A 15,662-nucleotide genomic window follows, 5' to 3' on the forward strand; every position below is an offset into this window, starting at 1 on the left:
GAGACGGACGCTTTTTTCCACCACAATTACAATAATCACACAAATCCAGGCGAATGCGCCTCATTCCGTCTCCCGCAAGACTCCCGTCAGCCCCACACAGCAGAGGGGCAAACTCACACCAGTCTTGTTTAGAAAAGAATCGCTCACTGGGCCTCTCTCAATAATCCCTACAGATTCAATAAACATCCTTTCACAAAAAAAAAATACAAGGGCTTTCATGAGAAGGTTTTTGTACTCCGACATCCTACTGGAATTAAGAATATATATATAAATATATATATATATATTTACATGACAAAGCATGAAGGCAATGGTTTTAGATACTGCTTGTCATATTCTGTTGTGGTTTTTGGGAGACACATGTACTTTAGAGAAGCATCATACATGGCAGACATGAAAAAGATCATACAGTACCCAATCCTGTGCTCCTGTTTGACACCAGTGCTGCATGATTCATTTGAGGCCGCTGTTTGAACAGGGTGGTTACTCTTCCTTTGCATCCATCACAGAAGAGAGAGAGAGAAATGTTTCTTCCCTTATGCAATTCTGTGTAACTAGGTTAAGCCTGCCTGTGAATCGTGAGGAGGTGTATCTAACTGTTTCCCTCCCATGGACACTGCGAGAGCACGGAGCTGAGCGAGGAGGACCGAGGAGAGACAGCCCAGCTCTCCATGGCCTCCCCCTGCAGGGTTAGGACAGATTTGACACGCCGCCTTGCAAATAAAAATGTGTCCATTTCATACCACCACTGTGACGAAATGCACTCTGCTATGCTTCAAACAGGGGTCACCTAGCATGGCTAATCGTCGCCATAAAAGGAATACTACTTAAACGTGTGTTTCTGCGAAAGCTTGTGCGCAGTGGTGGTGAGTGCATCTGTTTGTACAATAGCAGGCAGGTTGGTGTGTGTGTTTAGAACAACTCCACTGATTGAATCAAAAGGGCCATGCTCATGGTGGGACTTGGTCAGACCATATCGTTAGATAAGCACCCTTTATTGGATTCCTTTTTTTCTTTTTTTATGGAAAGCTAAACCAGAGGCATAGTCTTTATACACTGATTTAACATTGTACAATAATTTCAACACTGAAATCTATGAATAAATATATGCACATTCTTCATCTAATATTTGCAAGATGGAGCACAAAAGGGTACCATCTCTGCGGCGAATAAACGGTCCAGAAGTCTCTGGCAAATTTCAGTGTTCTGTTCTGACCTTGTCTGGGTCCATTTCACTGATCAATGAAGTCCCAGTAAAGACAATCTATTCATTGTGAAAATACATAATCAACAAAGCGCTTGACAGTTATACAATAACTGCTGTGTACCTATTTGTTGGAGGACGATTTCCAGTTCAATAAACACATTTCAGAAGTCCATAATATGCAAACAAGATAAAAGCCAAAACCAAGTTATATATATATTTTTATAAAGACACGCCCTTTTTTCAGGTGCACACAAACATGTACGTATACATGACAGCTGCACTAGTGCCCCACCTTTCCTACTTATATATTTGTAATTAGATAAATAAAACTGTGGCCGTATAAAAATAACAATTAACAACATTGCTGGCTGCTCTTGCGAAGGCACTTGATAAAAATCTGAGTAATGTATTTCCTCCAGAGCAACGTGAGGGGAAAACACTAATTACGGACTGCAGCATTTCCTTCTTAGTCTTACCATGTGTTTTTTTTTCTCAGAATACAGGCTTTTTAAGCAGTCATGTATTAAAATTGATATGACCTCTCCAGCACATCAATGTAATCCACCTTGGTTTTCAGCCTGGCCCTCAACTCGGGGTAATCACTTTGGGTTTGATTGGGACATCCTGTCCTTGTCTCGATTGTGATCGTTTGCTTTTGCCTGGCGTCCTGGTTGATGTGCGGGTACTCGGGGGGCGGGTGCGCGTGTCTGTCTGGCATGTCACTAAACCGGGTTTTGGTGCCAAACAGGCTATCCACGAAGCCCACCTTCGGAGTGGGACCCTGGCTGTCGATCACCGTCGGGCACAGAATCCCGTTCTCGTGGAAGCCTGTGATGTCTCGGCACGGCGATCCGATGCCCACGATGGTGTTGATGGGGGAGCTGGACACGGCCATGGTCCACTCCTCCTCCTTCTCGGCGAGCGTCCTGTAATTTGACCTGCTTCTCTCCGGCCGCTCCTGCTGCTGCTGCTGCTGCTGCTCCTGCTGGGGCTGCTGCGGATGCTCGGTGTCCTCTGGCCTGGGCTTGTAAATGGGGTTGCTGCACATGTGCACCATGGGGGCGGCGATGCTGTCGTACACGTGGCTGGACGGCGGCGTCTCGGGGACCGGGGCCGGCTGCTCGGGGAATATCCCGCACTCCATCTGGATGCCGGTCAGGCCCACCTCCCCCTGCTTCTTGAAGGGCAGCTTCTCGCGGCGCTTGAGCGCGTACGCGCAGAGCGCCGCCGCCGCGAAGAACGCCGACACGAACAGCACCAGCAGGCTCAGGATGAGCACGGACAGCGGGATGACCGCCTTGGCGGCGGCGGGCTGCGAGCCCGGCGAGCCCGCCGGGTAGCTGGACGAGACGCCGGCGCTGCTGCCAAACGAGACGGGCGAAGGGGAGGAGAGCCGGAGCTCGGGGCAGATGAACTCCACGGGCAGCGAGCGCAGGTCCTTGCCGGCCAGCGGCTCCGGGGTCTTGCAGGCCACCTCGCCCACCACCACCACGGAGCTGAGCGTGTCCAGCCACTGCTTGAGGGGCACCACGTCACAGGTGCAGGCCCACGGGTTCTGGTTCAGGTCGATCTGGACCAGGGCCTGCAGGTGCTCCAGCACGCCGCCGACGGGCAGGCCCTGGAAGTAGTTGTTGCGCAGGTTGAGGCGGGCGAGCGACGTGCCGGCGAAGGCCCCCTTGGGAAGCGTTCGCAGGAGGTTGTTGTTGAGAAACACCAGCTGCAGCGTGGGCATCAGGCTGAACGCCGCCGGCCGGATCTCTCTGATCTCGTTGTACTCAAAGTACAGGTAGCGCAGACTCTGAAGTCCGTGAAACATGTCAAGCGTCAGAACCTCGATGTTGTTGCCGTTCAAATACAGACTCCTTAAATTCGGCAAATTGATGAAGGCGCCCTCTTGTATGTAACCGATCTGATTGTTGCCCAGGTGCAGTAGATCCAAACTGGAGAAATTCCAGAAGTCCGACTTGTAAATTTTCTGAATTAGATTCCCGCTTAAATAAAGCTTCTTGGCATTAAGAGGTCGCGGCACGAGCTCAGAAATGTTACGAAATCCGTTCTCTTTACAGTTGACCGTTAAACCAAGGTCATTTATGTGTAAGTTGCATGTGCAGCCAATGGGACAAATGATTGGGATGGGCGGTCTGGTTTGGTAGCCAGCAATGGGAGGCTGATTGGGGAAGACGCTACGAGGAGTCGGCGGGGTCTTGGACGGCCTTGGCCTTTTCGTGGGCTTCAGGGGCCTCTCCTTCTGCTCAGACGAGGCAGTGTTGTGGTTGACGGAGGACATGGACGAGGGCTTGGTGGGCCTGGCTCTGCCCGTGTAGAACGGCAAGTGGGGGATGCCGAACCGGGCCTCCACCTCCGCCTCGCTCAAGGAGGGGCAGAGCTCGGTCCGCTTGATCTCCCGCAGGTCCTTCCCGTGCAGGTGGAAGGGGTGCTCGCAGGTGATCTCGCCCACCACCGCCGTGTAGGGGATGCGCTCCAGCCAGGCCTGCAGCTGCACGATGTCGCACGCACAGTTCCACGGGTTCTCCTCCAGCTGCAGCTCCATCAGGCTGCGGCCGATGTACTCCAGCGTGCCCCGGTAGGCCAGGGCCTTGAGGCGGTTGCCGCGCAGGTCGAGGTGCGTCAGAGACACCGATCTGAACAGGAAGCCGGGCAGCGCGGGGATCAAATTGTCATTCAGGATAAGCACCCGCAGCTTGTGCAGGTTCCTGAACGCCCCGCTGTCTATCCTCTTGATAACATTGTAGTCGGCCTGCAGGTACTCCAGGCACTCCAGCCCCAGGAACGTGTCGTTGCGGAACACCTCCAGCTTATTTTCGTGGAGGTACAATCTCTTAAGGGCCCTGAGCCCGTGGAAAGCCCCCACGTGGATGTCCTGCAGAGCATTGTTCCCCAGATTAATAGCCACCGCATTGTTCAAGTGCAGGAAACTGTTAAAGTAAAGCCTGCGTAAGGAGTTCTTCTGCAGGTACAGCTTAAAAGGCCTCAGCCAGGACTGTGACACCTGGCTGACATTTGTAAATCCTTTGCCGTCGCAATGGACATGGAACAGGCCCTCTTTCACCTCGCAGTCACAGGGCTCGAAGCAAGGCTCATCTATTTCCTCCGAGTCGTCTAATAGAGGGATTGGGGTTGTCCATCCCAGAGCAATTGTGCTCAGCAGCGTAACCCACAACATCCTTCCGCCGAAGCCAGGTGATTGCATAGCCCCCGAGAGACTTCGTCACTGCACTGTAAAATAAAATAACTTTAGTGAGACTACTGTGGAATGCAACGCAATGGCTCCTCTGATCATGACTTTGCAGTACTAAGTGAAAGGAGGCCAACCATCACAGCTATCTATCTGCTGTATACATCAAAGGACAAGACAGTGAAATCATACTTTGACATTATCTTTGTTTACAGCATCTTCGTACAGCAAACAAAGGTTATAATTCTTGATACATGAGGGTGCAGTTTGGAGATCTAATATAGTAGCCTGTGCCATGCCAAGATGCTTACAAACATAAGAAAATAACAGTCTCCTCACCTTTTCCAACCATCGTTACATGCTACTGTATGAGGGATGATAGATGTGGTATGGGTATAATAGATTTACTCCCCAAAATAATCTTCCTTTGCAGGATTAAAAAAAAAATGATTGTTGATCAGGTGATAGCTAATGACAAAAGAGTCAAAAGAGTCTATTTGACCTCCGTAGACAAAATTTTTTACTTTGCTAATAGACATATTTATTAAATAAAACTAACTGCAGGGGATTCAGATATACAGGCAGACCGGAGGCTGAATTACTGTATTTTCAAAAAAGCCTTTATCATTTCATGTTAGCAGCGCACAGCTATTGGTTGTTTCAGACGCTGATGCAATTATATTTAATGGATACTAGACACTTGGGAGGATACAGAAAATGTCATTTTCGCTAAATAACAGATGTTTATAATGAGACAATGGCCCATTTTAATTATTAACTCTTAAGCACCTCACTTAAGCGCACACCAGTTTTATCTGCGTGAATAACGTCCTAGTAGACAGTCAACGTATTCAATACGTTTCACGAAATACCCACTCGATGATACTGATATCCAAGCAGGACTATCACATCGCTTTCTGAAGAGAATCGACCCAATGCTTCCGCTAGCTTCACTCTGTACTGTGTAAGCACAAGAAAACCATTGAATGACCAAGTACCGCATGAAAAAACGTAACTTATGGAAACCCACCAGGCTATAACAGAGAATTACAAAAGCTGTGGCAGCATATCAGCTACACATGCCATATTAACCAGTATCCAATTACTAAAAATCATTAACAAGTTAATACACTTAGTGAAATCCACTGCACTGTAATGCAATCTATTAGTATTTCCCTTTGTCTCCTTGTACCACCGCCCGCATTCGAATCCATACGGAAACTAAGCAGAAATGTGCGCTACTCACTCAGATTGGTGCAGGGCAATTAAAACAACGGCCGACAGAACACTTTAAACGCTGTTGATTCTTGTCATGTCGTGGTCATTGAGGCACACTCTTCATCCCAGCGTTCTTGTGGCAGAGGCAAATAGGAAAACCGAGGACGTGACTGGACTGCAATGTCTAAAAGAGGTTTGCTTTAGAATGCAGGTCCGCTCCCCTGACGAGCGCTCAACAGTGCAGCCAGTAGAGGCTGCAGCTTCACGCGTATGCAGAATCGCTACGAAGAATCACTTCTTACTTACTGATCCAGTGACAGCCTGTTCAGTTCGGAATTGATGCTGGAATATTGTAGGTAGAAGGGGGCTACTAACGCATAGATAAACGCAGCAACAGTTCTGAGTTTAAAGAATAGCCTACGGGTAACTGTAACCCACTGTACAGGGCGCGCACATGCATGGACATCTTCTACATTTGTTATCAGGACATTATCAATACTGCAACCCGTCCACAAGCATGCAGTCGAGAACATCTCTTCCAAATGAGTTCTGATGCTTGTACTAATTAGGCTAAACATTTTTTTTAAAAAAATAATTGACATTCCATTGTTTTAAGCTACAATACATCCGCTGAATTCCTGTGGAATGTTGGATATGGTGAAGTTTGTGCTCACTGTCTTTGAGGACATATGTTTTAACTGAAGGACCTCACTGTTTTTGAAGTAACCACTTGATTATGTTTTAACTGATTGTGTATTTTGCCCTATGCATATCGCTCTAACCGTTTAACAGGGCCTTATTTTGGTTTCCATGGAAACTTTCTGCCAGCTGGCATCATTGCGCAACATCTCTACTGTGGCGACTTTCTCAACTATCACTCAGAGGCCTGCGGGCAATTCCATACTCCTGAAAATTCATGTTATATTCATCACCTACAAAAATTGCAAACTTTGAATCTTATCACGCTGACTTATTTTGTTAACTGTTCCGTGAAATAGGTTACCGACAACAGACAGCTGGATGGCAGAGTAAGCTAAGTGGTTTTGACATCATGGTGGAGATAGGGAAGAACTCCAACCTGCGCGCATAGGCAAAACCACAGGGGGTCTTTAAAGTTTATTGTAGTTAGCAGAGAAAGTTGACATTTGAATGCAGTTAAGACCTCTCAGAGGCCACGAACTTCACAAAACAGAGGCGTATGTTGCCTACGGCATATTACCATTACGCAGGAACTGGAGATACACATATGGGTTTTTTTTAGGCTAGCTAATTTTCCTAAAAAATCCCGCAATCTTACCTCGCTGTGCTAGGCTATAGCCTATATTCTTCCTGAACTCAATTTATGAAATATCCTTATTTAGCACAAGTGGTTAATTTATGAATATATTTTTGGAGGTATAAGTAGACTGTTTTATAAAAATTAATACTGCCCCCTATCCAGGCCCCCATTTGAGCATGAACTACATTACCATTTGCAATTCATTATAGCCTATATTTAGTGTAGGAATTCAAATGAGATTTTGGTGGTGGTGAAGCTATAATGCAGTAGGCTACATGACAAATTGTAGAACATGTCTGCCAAGGCTATGTTTTAAAATTTCATTTTACCATTTTGTTTCCTTCTGGGATTAAAAAAAAAAAACCCTGTTGAAGTGTGAAATCAGAATGTGACTGACGAATATACCACCCTCGTGACTTGTGATAGCTGCATTCTCTTTTCATGTTATATATTCCTCTTACTCTTACATAATATGCACTTTATTGGTTTTCAGACAACCCATTTCCAAAAGACAATAGACGCCATTCATTAAAGCTTCACATTATGCATACTTCAAGCAAAGTGTAGGCCTACCATTATAAACCTGAAGCTATTACATGGCAAATCAGGGCTCATATGCTCTTTGGTTCTTCAAATGCCACACCACATCTAATTCAGAGCACATTCATGTATTGATTTTTGGTCTCCATCATGCAAATGTCTCCAGGATAATGGATAGGCCCTGGCCATACATTATAATGCAACATCTTTGTACCAAGCTACACAGAGCACTGAAGCTTTCCAGAGGATCTCCATCAGACAATATAGCCCAGCTTGTGTGGTGCCGATACACAGACACACATAGCCTGGCATAAATCTCTGGTAGCTTGTGATAAACCATCTACATTATTTAATATACTGTGATATGCAGAAATCAAAATGACTTATAACAAAAATGATTCAGACTTTTTTATGCATTTTCACCCCTGTATAGTTGCCATTCTTCTATGTGATTGTACTCCAAATGCAGCTGATTTTTGTGGTCCTCTAGCATGCCATTGAGTGTGTGCTTTTCAAAGACTAGTACACATGCACAGGCCTTGTCATGTAACAAACATTGTGGCTCAAACCACAAACAATTCCAGACAATCAGCGCTCAGCAACATGAAAGGGAGGGGTATCATTTCATTGTTGAGCTCAAGGGCTCTATTTTGGCGATCAGAAATGGATGGTCAGAGGCAGAAAGTTCATAGACATTAAAGGCGTGGCCCGTCTACATTCACTAATTTAAAGGCGTGATTAAACGCTGGACGCAAAAGGATTGTTCCTATGTTTCTGAATCAGTCATGGGTGTGTTTTGGGCATAACATCTTTTAAACCAATGAGAATGACATCTGTCATTCCCTTTAACAACAAGCATCACAACTTCCAACAGCGCATTGCTATTTTGATAGCACATTTGAAGGAATCTGCTTGCACGCAAGACTCTATGGAAAAGGGATTCCACTAAACCTTGCTGAACTAAAAACCTGTTTGTGACTAGCAGAGTATAGCGTACATGCATCTGCACTTGTCTAGTATTTGAACTCATAGGCATTAAGTGAAACTAACTTCACCATGGTCTCAATGACGTCAATGACAAAACAGTTCTACACGGTTAATTACTTTCACTATTGACTGACCAGGGGTATCATAGAAAATATAGCCTGAAAAATGCAACACACAGCTTCTCTTTCTTTTCACCTATATATTTTGCCATTGTAATTAAGACCTGTATTTGCTTTGTACACGCATGGCATATGTACTCTGTGTTTGGTATGGTTGTGCATTTAAAATATCTCTCTGTGCTCGGCTTCATCTGGCCTTGCTGGCTATGTGACTAGCACCCTTCCCTGAATGGGTATACACTAGGATATAATTAAATATCAGCCAGTCCCTAAGAAGTATTGATGTGTCCTTGCACGGCTGTCAAATACTTACACTGCCAAGATCAATGGACTTCCTTTTAGAACATAGCTGTTTGGAAGGAGTATGTAAACTACTCATTGATTCACTTACCAGACTTTTGCCATGAGGTACGCTTTACACATCCAACTCAAGTGTGAGATCTGGTGAGTAGTGTTTGCAATATATAAATAACAGCTGGTTAAAAAAGCATGGCGGTGGCTGTACTAATATGATTGCCCTCACTTGATTCATGCCTACCCACTCTCAAATGAGAAGGAATGGACTTCACATATCTAAAGGGAATGTCTCCCCCACCGCCTCACAAATTGTTTTTTTCACTCACAGGTTTATACAGCGGTGGTCAAGCTACTGAGATCACTTTGCCTTAAGGCATTTGTTAATTACCTTACCGGGGTGGCACAGGGTGGCGGAGCGGAGGTGGGTGGGCGGGTGTGTGGGGTGTGGGGTTGGTTGACTGCAAGGACACTCCAGACACAAGGCAGCTTGGGACCAAATCTACAGGTGATTGTGCAGCAATCGCCATGTCGGTTTCTCCTCTGCCATGCTCCCACAGACCTCAGACAAGGACAGCAGGCCCTGAGCTATGGAAAACTGTTAGGGCTAATTACACAAACCTCCCATTTAATTAGGATTTAAATTGGTTGTCATGGGAACCTGGCCTTCAGAGCATCCAGGTAAACCCTGGGTAGATTAAGAGTGCAGTGACTCCAAAGGCATCAGGCAGCTTCTGTGCTGCTGCACTGCATCTAAAGTCTGCCGGCTTTCAATCAGGTGTTTCTTTCTGCTCGTTTTTTTTGTTGTTGATTTTTTTTTTCTTTTTGTTTTCCACTCGAGTGATTTTCCCTCATGAGGAAGAACATGGTAATATTTCCACCTCACCTACTCTCTGTGGTGCTATTCTGTATAACCTTTAAGACGTCTTGAACACTCATGTTCCTCGGTGTTGAATTTATCATGTAGACTTTAAAATTGCATGTGCATTCCAAAGAACATCATCGTCAAGGATTTTTCACATATAGGATTTTTTGGGTGAACTTGCTAATGCAAAAGCTCCTCTGTCTCTTTGGTGCATTGCCTCATGTCGAGTGCATTGAAAAAGGGTCAGCTCCAGGGGCTCTGAGATTATGCTCCTGTGTGATGAGAAGCATATTAAACTAGAGATGTGTAATTCAGACATTCTGCACTGGAAATATTCGTTGGGCCACTTTTGGCCTCTCTGACTCTCAGCCTGTTGAGAGTTGATGGTTGAATACAATTCTCTGTCAATGGTCGGTGATCAGGCACAATTAACCATAAAAGCACAGGGCTCAGCTGGTAAAATGACAGACTGGCAACAGAAAGGTCAGAGGTTCGAATCCCACTAATAGCAACCTGGTACAGCAGGTGATAGACTATGTCCGCTGATGATTCCATCCTTGCGCTCACAGTATTTCCTCGGAAATGTGAAGACAACATGGAACCTGGGGAGTTGTTGTGTGAATGGCTCCCTAGGAACTGAGGGCATATATCTTATACAACCAAGATGGTGGTTGTCAATACTACAGCTGGAATAAAATGCATAATTGGTGATATGGGGGGTCTTGTAATATAATTTTCTTTGCCCATCTGGAATCAAACAGTATGTTGTCTGAAAATATAGTACTTTCTAGATTTTGAGCCAATATTTAAGGTCTCCGTAAGAAATGCACATGAAGATACTAATGATGAATTGTGGTACGAGTGCATTTTTGACTTGGGGTGGAAGTGTGCCCTGGTGTGATAACCATAATCCACTCACTTACACTGATGAGGAAATATAGCTGTCATTATTAAGTGCAAGCATTTCATATTAGACTCAACAAACTCACTCAACAAATAAAGGAAACAATGATAAATAATGCCCTTTAATAAAGATGCCCCTGTCAAAATGAGAGACACTTCCATTAAATGCATGTTTTTTTGCTGCATGTACTCTTATACAGTATGATATGAGGTGGTGCATTACAGTACGTCTTAATATTCACTTGGCACATGTTATCCTTGACTCATGTTCATACTCAATGCTCATCTGTATATGCATAATTACTTATTAGTATTGTATACTGCATGAGCGACAATCGTAGTGGGAATCACTACAGTTTAATATTCATATCTCTTTCTGGATAATTAAATAACTGAACTATGGCTGGGGTAATCTACTGCAGTCTTACATCTGAGTAATGTACAGAAACCAAACCATAATTGGTAGAAAAGTAAAGAATACGTTGCATTGCAGGACACTAATGAATATTGACATAGCATATTTCAGAGAAAGCAATTAACCTATGTGAGCTATTTATTTATTTATTTGTCCCATGCTTGCAACGCAAAGCTGTTGAAGAGTTAAGTTTTCATTAAAAATGTACTCCAATAACACCATATTGCTTGGCAGTGAAATGTCACATAAACATACTGTGGTAATGGGGTGTCATGGATGCACCAGTCACTACCCTCTGCTGACACAGACTTCAAAGGTAATTAAATTGGACTCCAGAGAGCAGAGACGTGGAACAGAGAGAGAATATCAAATCCTTGCCAAGACACTGAATGCCTACATTAGAGAAGTAATTTCTGTTTGCTTACAAGATGATATAAAGCAACATAATGACCCTGGTCAGTTGATTTAATCAACTTCTCCATGTAGAACTGTGAATGCTTATGAACAGATAAACAATGAGCACATTTGGTCATTACACATGACCAAAAAATATTAGCACAGCATTCGCCGTATGCTTTAATGAAAAGATTGAACAGAACATCTGTTCCACCACAACACATTTTCCCCATTAAAAATATATATGCACACATAGTTTTCTCTTGTACATTGGTATTTCTTGCTTTTCTTATTCTTTGACAGGGAAATCTTTAGTTAAACTGCAGGGACCAAGCTAAACACGTCCCTGGACTTTGAATGGGAGGAATTTTTCACTTCAACCACATGAATTTTCTATTCATACTAGACGAAGTGCTAATTTGTCAAATGCTTCTTGGCGTTCCACTGGGGCCACATACTGCAGAGAAAATGAAATGAAGTTTGGGACAACCTACTGCGCAGGGCCTGTGTTTTTCACATACTGTATGTGCCTACAGACCCGCTGTGAGGCACATTATGCAGTCCGTGGGATGTCTATTTAGCATCCACTTTCTGCTGACCTTCTTTGAGATGGTGGGTGTTTAAGGATGTGCAACTGAGATTCTGAGTACCTTTCATTTTCTATAACTTCTGAATGAATCAGTCAGACCGTTCAGTATCTGATGCTTGGACTTTAGTGTGACAACACGAGGACTTTCGTTACCCTGGTCCTGTTGTAATATTGTCTTCACACATTTCTTAATGTGCTTTATGATCAACACTGGAGTTTCTTTTGCAATAGTTGCCACTATAAGTGGCATTCATTATTTAACAGTGACTTTGTTAAATATTCTAAAAAAGCAATTATACTTGAGATTGATTTACATGAGTCAAGTTGGCTCATTTGTTTGCACTGGGATATTGATGTTAAATTGCAGGAGGCTTTGAGCATGAAAGCTAATCCAGCACTGAAGAAGAGGGTGGAGTACAAGAAGACAGCAGCATCTCAAACAGTGACAAAGCAGTCGATCAACACTCAGCGTGCCATTAAGTCCACTGTTCCCAAATGAATTTGCTTTGTCTTCAAACTTCAAACAGGCTGCAGACATGCTGAAGGTAAACTCATTTAGTCGTCGAAATGATAGATCTTGATATACAATGGTAAATGGTTTTGATTCTGTGTATTGGTTTGCATTTAGTAAAATAACTTCAACAAGATGCATGACTTGAGGTACACATACTACAAATTGAGTGATTATGGAAACAAATCCCTGACGTTAAAGTGTGTTAAAGCCTAAATTTGTTTGGTTATCCTACAGGTATAGCTACACACAACAAATTGGTTGGTTGTGTGAACAAAAGACATACTGATTGCATCCAGACTATGCCAGAATTGACCATTCAAACCCTGGGTAGTGTGCCACAAACAAATCCATAAAATAACAATAAAACTGACAAGCCGCCACAGCCATGTACATTACCAAAGATTGTAAGGACCAGGATGCTGTAATATTATTCAAGTGTGGCCAGTGTTAGAAAAAACTGGGGCAGTCTCAGGCTGAGTCATCCAATGTCACCAGCGCACTCGACCATTCTTTTCTAATGACTAGTTCCAGCAGTTTCAGTGACCTGACACAAAGCTGTTCTTTTCATCAAGGCAGGCTTGTGCAGATACTGTACTATTTCAAATTTAAGGAAATCACAATAAAAGTGTATAATGATCCAAAGAGCCTACACTTTGACCTCTGAACAGAGACAAAATGTCCTAATGATGAGTGGGATGACATGGGCTATGCTCAAACCTGGAGAATGAGGTATTAGCTGACATTTCCACTGTAATTATTGTTGTGTGGGATTCACTGCCATTCAGTAGGGACTTGAGTGTTGTGGGTGAAAGCTTGGTTCAATTGTACACGGCTATGCTCATTAGCTCTATTAACGACAATGAGATTATCATCCCAACAGAACCTAACCTATCCTGTAGGCTATCAGCGGTGAGATATCTCCAGCCTCCATTCGCAAAAGAGTTTCCAGACAACAGGCTTGATGTGGTTCTCACAGGTCCACAAAGCCACCAGTTTGGTTGGTAGCCTTGCAGCCATCTCTTGAGTTTCGGATTGGTAACCAGTTCTAAGCTTGAGGTGACAAGACGTCAAAACTCCCAGCCTGCACCTAACATGCATTATCACTACAAAGCATGTTTATCCGATGGTTTTGGCACACACCTTACAATGCAGCTTGGAAACATCAATAGTGATACCTGGGGTCATTGGGTATTTCAGGTCTTTCATCATCAGACAAATAACCTAGTCCAAGCAATGCAGATGAGGTGGCTCCTGGCTTATGTCCAAGGAGTTTGTGTAGTACACAGTTTGTGCCCTGCTCTATCCACAGCTAAGATGTCTTCCCTGAATCATCTGTGATGTTCTTGATGGCGTTGCTCCTGTCCAATTCTTCAAGTTCCCAGTGCTAAAGAGCCCTGTAGAAAGACTGGCCCACAAAGCCACTGCACCTGACCTCGTTAGGGTTGCATCGGGCTCTCCATCCCCTGCTTTGGCATTAGCCAGCCCCTCACAGATGTGAAATTGACTATGCTGAAAATGCACATCTCCGTTTTTCATCCCATTCTGACCCTGCCTCCCCCCAGCAAATAGTGGTTTGTCTGTCACCTTGTGGCTTTCTTTAGTAGTGCAGTAAACACCACACATTCTTTTTAATATTTAAAATGAAAATGAACTAGTCCATAAACATGGCCTGCATCAAGATTGTAAAGAGTGATGATAATAAGGGACTAGAACAATCTGGACTTTTCCCCTCCTGCGAATCATGATCAAGGCATGATGCATTGATTTTGTATTGATATGATGAACAGGAGCCCTGGAATGCATGGCTATGCAAAACATAGCCTAATTATGAAAATAAATCAATAAAAAGGCTTGCCAAACATAGGCATGATGCATCAATACAGTCTGAAATAGGCTGCAAATATGCAGGCGTGTTCTGTTTTGGCGAACAACATTACTGTAAGCCTATTTGTTTATAAATAATGAAACACTATGATGATTTGACAAGGCCTATGTTTTGTGCATCCCATTTCTAACATTTCTAACACAATTAACACTGTATGCCATATCACAAAAAATGCATTTTATCCACTCAGAAATAGTGCTAAAGTACAGCCTAGGCCTAGCTACAGACATTTCCCTCTCCTGTAGATACAGAGAAACTGTATTGTGTTTATTACCAGAAGGCTGAACTACTGCAAATGCTCTTTTTTTGGTCTAGCCAAGGAAGTTCTCAACACCATACAAAATGCTGCAGCACTGTGGACCAGAAAGAAAGCATTCTTCATTTTTTTTTCATTTCCATCATTCTTGTAGGCTATTTATTTCACCTTTCTCTCTTACCATTCCTATACTTTGCTTAGCCTATAAGGTTTGCTGACAATGTCCCTGTTGTGCCATAGGCTACTGATCTCATCTGTCATGTAGGCCTATTTTTCCTAGCCAACGTCCTGCTGGTGCCTAGCTACCATTCGGCACTTTGCATTAAAGGTTGTATTTAAATGAAATCTGATTGATTGGTTGGTTGGTTGATTGATTGATCCATCGATTGCATGAGTGAGTGAATGAATGAATGAGTGTAACATGATGTGAGTCGTGCTGTGAAGGTGATAGCTGCACCAGCTAACTGGTTACATTAAAACATTTGGAGGAGAGGTGGACTATCATCAGGGTAAGGTATGCTTGACAGTCAGAACTGATTATGCACATACTTAAGTGACCTATGTCTAAAGGCACGTTTAGACTTGCTGTAGACAACGAGTTCGTGTACGCATCATGGCTGCCTCGCGTATTTTGCGGTCGTTTGGTGCGTCGGTCGTGCACGTCGTCGCAAGCGAACACGACGCGTCCGCGTGATGCAATACTGATAAGAAAGTAGGGGGCGATCACTCCAAAAAAAGGTGACTGCAAGATGCATTATCGACATCGAAGCTGGGGGCAATCATGAGAGTAAACAATGGCACATGGCCACATCCACATCTGACATTAGGCTACTAGTCTCCCCCTGGTGAAGACCTCCAGTAAGGTGTGTAATGCTGCAGCGAGTCTGTACACAGGACACAGCAGGTCGCACACGGGCGCATACGCTTACGCTTGGTCTAACGGCAAGTATAATCCCAGCCTAATTCAAAACCGTGCATACTCATCCTCCCACAAGAATC

The 15,662-nt window shown here is 44.0% G+C and overlaps 1 protein-coding gene across 1 annotated transcript; it reads right to left on the reverse strand.

Moving 5' to 3' along the window:
• Positions 1-979: 979 nt before the first annotated feature.
• On the reverse strand, positions 980-5,730 carry slitrk3b (SLIT and NTRK-like family, member 3b). The gene is made up of 2 exons (XM_062556434.1): positions 5,650-5,730; positions 980-4,444 (listed from the first exon to the last, which is right to left on the reverse strand). The coding sequence occupies exon 2, from the start codon at positions 4,416-4,418 to the stop codon at positions 1,731-1,733; it is 2,688 nt and encodes an 895-aa protein (XP_062412418.1). The 5' UTR covers positions 4,419-4,444; positions 5,650-5,730; the 3' UTR covers positions 980-1,730.
• Positions 5,731-15,662: the final 9,932 nt, after the last annotated feature.

Source organism: Sardina pilchardus, chromosome 2, assembly GCF_963854185.1.
Source record: "Sardina pilchardus chromosome 2, fSarPil1.1, whole genome shotgun sequence".
In the NCBI taxonomy this organism is placed as follows: domain Eukaryota; kingdom Metazoa; phylum Chordata; class Actinopteri; order Clupeiformes; family Clupeidae; genus Sardina; species Sardina pilchardus.